Source organism: Exophiala oligosperma (genome assembly GCF_000835515.1).
Source record: "Exophiala oligosperma strain CBS 72588 unplaced genomic scaffold supercont1.7, whole genome shotgun sequence".
NCBI classification, from domain to species: domain Eukaryota; kingdom Fungi; phylum Ascomycota; class Eurotiomycetes; order Chaetothyriales; family Herpotrichiellaceae; genus Exophiala; species Exophiala oligosperma.
Genome location: NW_015622824.1, coordinates 96,745 through 103,842, shown reverse-complemented (window position 1 = coordinate 103,842; position 7,098 = coordinate 96,745). Strand labels below are relative to the sequence as shown.

General features: G+C 51.1%; 2 protein-coding genes across 2 annotated transcripts; one reads left to right on the top strand and one right to left on the bottom strand.

Annotated features, from left to right (window-relative positions):
• Positions 1-3,056: 3,056 nt before the first annotated feature.
• Positions 3,057-4,669, top strand: PV06_07350 (uncharacterized protein). Its single transcript, XM_016408584.1, has one exon. The coding sequence runs from the start codon at positions 3,351-3,353 to the stop codon at positions 4,359-4,361; it is 1,011 nt and encodes a 336-aa protein (XP_016260338.1). The 5' UTR covers positions 3,057-3,350; the 3' UTR covers positions 4,362-4,669.
• A 277-nt stretch (positions 4,670-4,946) lies between these two features.
• On the bottom strand, positions 4,947-6,323 carry PV06_07349 (uncharacterized protein; the record flags this gene model as incomplete). The annotated part of the gene is made up of 1 exon (XM_016408583.1): positions 4,947-6,323. The coding sequence occupies one exon, from the start codon at positions 6,321-6,323 to the stop codon at positions 4,947-4,949; it is 1,377 nt and encodes a 458-aa protein (XP_016260337.1).
• Between the last annotated feature and the right edge of the window lie 775 nt (positions 6,324-7,098).

The following is a 7,098-nucleotide window of genomic DNA, read 5'->3' as shown; positions in this document are numbered from 1 at the left end:
CTCCTCCTCCTCCTCCTCCTCCTCCTCCTCCTCCTCCCCTCCTCACCGCCCCCCTCTCTTTAGCTGCGTATGTACGGAAGGCCGAGTTACGAGTTACGAGTCCTTGTACTTGTAACTCTCTTTTTTCCCCCTTCGGATCTCCAACACACCCCTCGTGGAGATTTTTTTCCTTCATATGTTCAGGCACAAGGTACAGACTTTACGTGCGGAGAAAAAGATGTTAAAAAAAAAGGATGTGAAACTGTGAAACTGACAGGTTGACAGCAAGACAGAAAAAAAGTGTACTCGTAGTAAAGCCACATACCATGTGGGTTGTTGTTCTTGGTATCCCTTGATTACCATGTCATCATGTCATTGGCTTTTGACCGAACCCTCCTCGAAGGATTCATAAGTGTAAATTCCGGACTCTCACTAGTAGGGACAGTAACTTTGGGCGATTGACTGACTGACTGACTGACTTTTCGGAAATGTACTGTACCAAGACATGTACGGAGTACGGAGTACGAGTGCATGTTCTCGTAATTGTAGACGAATACGAAAGGCGTGTTCATGAAGAAGAAGAAGAAGAAGAAGAAGAAGATGATGATGATGATGTACATCATTCGTAAGTCGTGATTGAATCTACCAAGCCCTCAACAAGTACTACTCGTACTCAACAGACCTAAAGTGATAGTTGAGTTCAATCCGGAAAATGCCACTCAAGGTGGTTTATCATTGAAGGCTGTCATTGACTTGTCCAAGCATGATCACTCATGTGTGATGAGAAAAAGTAAAGCATTCGCATGGCGCGATTGTGAGTCGCGGAAACATAAGGCAAAGGACTTACTAACCGGCATATTCACAAAAATGACTTTGGAATTCTGTTGACAATAGAAAGTCAGGCTCATCAAGGCTCCGTAATGGTAAAAGACCTGAGGCACAACCTAGAAATGATTGGTCAGGGCGTACTCGTTGCGTCGTGGGCGTATCCAGGAACATACAAGAAGTGTAATGTACGCGTTCGACTACTACCTAAACATCACAATCTCAGGTACGGTACGCCCTGATGCCATCGCTATCAGGTACCTGCGTTATCAATCTTGAAAACATCCCCAGGTGATCATGTTTATCATCAATGAATGATTTTCTACAGAATACAATCTCCCACAATGTGCCGTAGTCCATAAAGACCCTCGACATCGCGAGTCGGGATCTATTGAAAAAGTAGGTAAAGCACAAAGTAGGTAGGTCCATCACTTCAGCTGCAACACCCCATCCATCTACGTAGCAGTAGCACACACATCAACATGAGGAGGAAACACACCTTGAACAGCCCTCTCGCTCATGGAATCTTTCCCAGCCCGACGTCGACAACACCCTATTGGCGAACCGAGCTCCATCCACTCGACACATATCGCTCGACAGATGAATTACCAGAGACCTCGGATATTGTCATCATCGGAGCCGGCATGGCCGGTATCTCAATCGCATATCATCTGCTTCTAGACATCCCACCGGAGGCAGCACCTTCAATCACCATCCTCGAAGCTCGACAAGTCTGTTCCGGCGCCACCGGTCGGAACGGAGGACATCTCAAACTGGCCTCGTGGATCATCAAAGATACCCTGGAGAAATGGGGCGTCGACGCCGCGAGAGACCTCATCAAGTCTCACATTGCGCACATCATGGCGTTGAAGAATGTGATTGAGAAGGAAAAGATCGACTGCGATTTCCTTGTGACTCGTTCTTTTGACGTATTCATGGATTCGGATGAGGCTCGACAACGTGAACTTGATTTACGCACGTACAAGGACATGGGGTTGGACGAGCTCGAGCACGTTGACGTGTTGGCGACAAAATATCTTGAAGCGGTGCGAAGACGTCCATCTCCCCTTCCAGACGCCTCCAATCCTCCTCTACTCCTCTGAAGCGACTCAACAACAAACACAGACACATCGTTGACATGTTTGCTGACACTTCGTACCATGTTCGATTATAGATCACCGGCTTTGCCCATTCCAAAGGCTCATTCTCTGTCCCCGGCGCCCAACTCTGGCCATATAAATTCGTTACAGGCCTTTTGAACACCTTCATCGACCGCCCAAACGTAAATCTCCAGACCAGGACACAAGTCACGTCCGTCTCCGACCGCCACGACCCCGACGGCTTTTTCCACGTCGAAACGTCCACTCGAGGAACAACCCTGGCGCGCAAAGTTGTCTTTGCAACAAACGCATACACAGCAGGTATATTACCCATGTACCACCGGACCATAGTCCCCGTGCGCGGCACTGGAGCTCATATAGTGCCGCTGCGTACGAGTAAAGATCCGACGCCTACGCTGAGACGTCGCGTCAACACGTGCACGTATAACATCTTCCATCGACACGGACAGGTAGACCACCTCGTCCACAGGCCGGACGGAGGCGTCGTTATAGGTGGTGCGAAGACTCTTTTCATCAACGACTCTGAACAGTGGAGTGGCGTGGTCGATGATGGATCTCTGATCCTACCAGAGAAAGTGACCCCTTATTTTGAGGGCGTCATGACGGAACATTTTCACGAGTGGGAGAAGTCAGGGGCCAAGGTTGATAGGCTGTGGACGGGGAGTAAGTAGTCCCCATTGTCATCTCTTACCTTTGGTCCCAATCAAACCCCCGTCTCTTCTCTCTGACACTGTTCCAAGTTATGGGATACACGACGGACGGTGCAGCTCACGTAGGACACGTGCCGGGCCGTCAAGACCAGTATGTCTGCGCCGGATTCAATGGCGCCGGAATGGTGTACATCTTTCTCACAGCCAGAGGCGTCGCACGAATGATTTCGGGAACAGACAATTTCGAAGACAGTGGGATACCTCGAGTTTTCAAGGCCACGAGGGAAAGACTGCATGGGTAAGTAGGCATGCTCGCGGAGGGAGGTACCTAGAAGAAGTGTTGTGTGGATCACTCATACCATCGGCGCACAACGACACTCGAACTGTAAATTTAGAAAGCCTAGTCCTCTTATGGCAGCCACAGGCGCGATCATGTACGTATGCCTTGCACGTGAAGGGCAATTACATTACACGAATGCTTCAGCTACGGCTGAGTCAACCCAAAGCCAAAAGCCCAACCTCCTCGGAACGCCTTCTGGAAGGCGACTGAAGCCCAAAGTCACCCCTTGTAGCGATCTCTGTTCCCATTCTTCCTCTTCCATTGTTTATCGAATTCCCACTGCTGCTCAACACGTCTCTCCAGAACGAACGCGCAGGCGCTTACTTTTTTGTCCTTCGATCGATCGACCCAAGGCGAAATTCCTCGAACACTACCAGTACTTACACCGCCACTAACTCGTTCGTCAGCCTTTCGAACCAGCCCTAAACATCAACCATGGTCATACTGGGCGGTCTCGAACTCGTGGCGGCCGGCTACCTCCTGAAAGAGGTTGCCAAAGATAGTAAAGAGGAAGAAGAACGGGATCGCGACCGTCACCGCCGCAGACGGAGACGACATTCTCGGGATGACCATCACCACAGCCACAGCCATAGCGGAGGTCGCCACGACAACTCTCCTCCTCCAGGTCGTCCAGGACGTCTCTCTCAGAACTCACTCCACCCTCCCAATGCCCCACCACGTCCTTACAGTGCACCCCCGGCACAGATTGGGAGACCTCCCTACCCTGGTCCGCCGCCACCAGGTATGATGTGGCAGCAGCAACATCAACAACAACAGCCATATCCGCACCCTCAAGGCCCGCCTCCCAACCACGGAACCTGGCCCATGCCACAGCCCCAACAGCAGCAGCACCAGCCGCCGCCACCTCAATACCCTCCTTGGCCCGCGAAACCACCGCAGCAGCAGCAACAGCATCAGCAACCACGCCCACAACAAAACAATTCCAACTTTGTCCCTCCACCCCTCCAGCGGCCGGCGACGGTCATGCTCCCCCCTCCCAACATGCACTACGACATGAAGACGGGCAAATGGCAGAACAACATGCTCCCACCCGAGATGTTGGAAGGTAGAAACCGAGACCGGGATCGAGACAGAGACGCGGACTTGGACAGAATCCACAGTCACGAACGTCTGAGGCGAGAGAACACGATGCCGCCTTCGTCTTCGGCGGCCGGGACTCCACGTATCAACATCAGTCCACCGGGCCCGCATCACTCGACCTCTTCCCTCCCAGTGGGCTTTTCCGAGCTGGATTCCGAAACCCCCGGGCGATACAGACCCTACAATAACAACAACAACAACAATTACGGAGGTGAAAAGTCCTCGTACTCTTACAGTCCTCAGCGGAGCGAGAGGAGGCCCAGAGCACATTCAGGATCATCGGCGACCACGAGATATTACGACGAGGATGACATGAGGGACCCGCCTCCTGCATATCGGGAATAGATAATTATGAGATGATACTCCGGACGCTCTGCAGAAGGTTACGGCAACGCATGATGCAATGTCAATGACCAAAACCTACAACCTTTTTGACGCACTATACTTAGCCCAAGCAGTACGAGATCTTATGGTAATCTCAACGACACGATACGATACGATCATGAACTCTACTACATCTTGAACATGCATGAGATTTTAACGAATTTGGGGCGCAGTATTGTCTGCGAATTGGATGGAAATTCGAAGTACTCTGTATTGATGAAGCTGGTCTTCAGTTGAATGATGAACCTAAGTCATTAAACCATTAAACCATCTGTTGTACTCTACACTTTCGTTCTTTCTAATCATTGATTCCTGTGTGACCGTCAACTCCATCTGTTTCTCATTACCTTGGTGTCACTCTTCTGGTCCAGTTCTCAGCCCTGTAATCTTCCTCCTTTCTTTTGTCTAAACTTTGCCCTGCCCGTGAAAAATTCTTACTCCGTACATGGCTCGTGGTCGCTCACTACGGCGGCATCGATGAGATTTGACTAGCCTCCTGAAATCTCCATTCTCTCCTTTTTGCTTCATGGTCGAGGGTCATCGGATTCATGCTTGGCTAATGACGTCGGCAGTGTTCATGTCGCCGCGTCGCTCCGCCCGGCTGCGTCTGGGGATCTGGCTGCTCTGCGGTGTTTCGACGCGCGGTGTCTGCGGCACCGGGGTGTTCCTCGCCAGCATGAGGGTGACGGATTCTTGGAGGACACTGGTGTCGACGATACGACCGTATCTCTGCACAAATGACGATGTGCTACTGCGGGAATGGCGACGTCTGAAAATCAAAGAACCAGGCCGGTCCAAGGGCTCTTGATCAAGTGAGTCAGATGCGTCCGTACTGTTGCTGCTCGAGGCCGCATCTTCGAGTCGAGCTCTGGCTAGAGCCCTTCTGACTGTTTGTCGAAAGCCACTGCGTTTGCGGACGGAATGAGCATCTGTTTCTTGTCCCGAGCTGCTCTCGGCACTGTCAGGCTCAGCTTGAACATTGTCGGCGTCATCCACAGCCTCGATTCTGAAAATTGGTACACTCTGCATAGACTCGGTGGTAATAGAACGTGTCAATTGAGAAGAGCTCCTTTCGGCCGGAGGCGTCCTGATTCCCATCAGTGTTCGGGCATCAGAAATACGCCGGTTTTCCATCTCCCAGATCGGAGGAAATTGGACTGGGCTAGCGAGAACCATGTCAAGAGACCAATAGGCACGGTCACGGTAAGTTGGTCGGCAAGTTGGGCAGACCATGAAGTTACATGTTGGTGTGACGTCTTCTTTCTGTTTCCCCTTTCTGGTCTCATTGCTTTTCTCGCTCTCCTTCTCCCTCGCATTCTCGTTCAGAGTTTGGTGTTCTGCGAGTACGGCTGGTCTCGGTCGGGGTGACGATGGGGGAGCGAGTGTTGGTTCTGACATCCAAACCTTTTGCAACTCATTCCAATCATACGCTGCTCGTATCTCTTCTTCAAGGGAGGAAGAGGAGGTGGTGGAAAAGGTGGTACTCTGGGGCAGAGTCGAAAAGGTTCTGTCTGTGACTAATGAGTCGGCAGTAGATGCATCTGTAGTGGCACTGTATGAAGTTGTAGGTCTATGGTCTTGCTCGTGGACGAGATCCTTGACCCTTTCTTTTTGTTTGAGCAACGACGCAACTTGGTCATCAGTGTACTGGCCTTGACCGATAGCTTTGATGACGGGGTTGCTGAGTGACGTTGCAGCCACATTCATCGAGTTCTCTCTTCTCATATGTGCCGGAGTGCCTGTAAAGTCAGATTCTGGAAGGAAGCCTTGCGAATCTTGAGTGCAACGGTAGAGCCAACCGATGCTGGGATGTTTGTGGCACATGGAGCACCTGAAGGAACCGTAAGGGTCAAAAAGGCGGGTCATTTTGATATGAGTGCAAGGGTTGCGTCTGTCGACGCAGATGGATTTGCGCGACGGCATGCCGGAGGAAGGGTGTGGTGCACCTTACGAAACAACGTCGTCACGACACAAGAAAATTCTTGTCAAGAGAAAACAAGGTATGTTGGGTTGAGCTAAGAGGGTGTGAAAGGCTGCCTTGAGAAAGACGTGCACATGGAGCAGAGAGAGAAAACCTTGTTAGGGAGGAAGGGAAGAAGATGGATAGATGCCTTCATCGATGAAGCAGACACCCACCACATACACACACAGAGGGAGAGATTGAGCATGTCACAGTTCTTTCCTCTTCTTGCCGGCCACATAATCACCTCAACTCACTCTTTAGTATCTTCTCGTGCTCTTCTTCAGACACCGTCTCCTTGGATTTTGTCAACTGGTTCTGCCGTATGCCATTGCCTCACACAGATTGCGCCTGCTCCTACAACCTTGCATCTCAGCATGTCTGCGTCAATCAAGACCATCCTTTCCCGTTCCTAGTCACCGTTCTTGCGGTTACGTTGTCAACATCTGAACTCCTGGACTAAGTCTGCGTCACCCTCCCACATCCCACTGGGCTGTTTGAGTGGCCCGCGATGTCCTCATTGGCATGGACAGTCCCAACAATATCAGAACCGAAAGAAAAGGGTCTGAGGCTTTGGCACATTATGCCTACACAAATAAACACAATACAAAGCACTTCTGACGACAATGAGGTTCTGTTTATTTCTTGGCGTCAGCAACGACGATGAATGGCTACAAGGAGCTTGCAGGGCTTTGGGTGGCGCCGGCCGCGGTCGGAGACTCCCACCAACTATTACGG

What these genes read in the sequence shown, in the direction of transcription:
- PV06_07350 (XM_016408584.1), top strand. Translation starts at nt 3,351, where the DNA reads ATGGTCATACTGGGCGGTCTCGAACTCGTGGCGGCCGGCTACCTCCTG.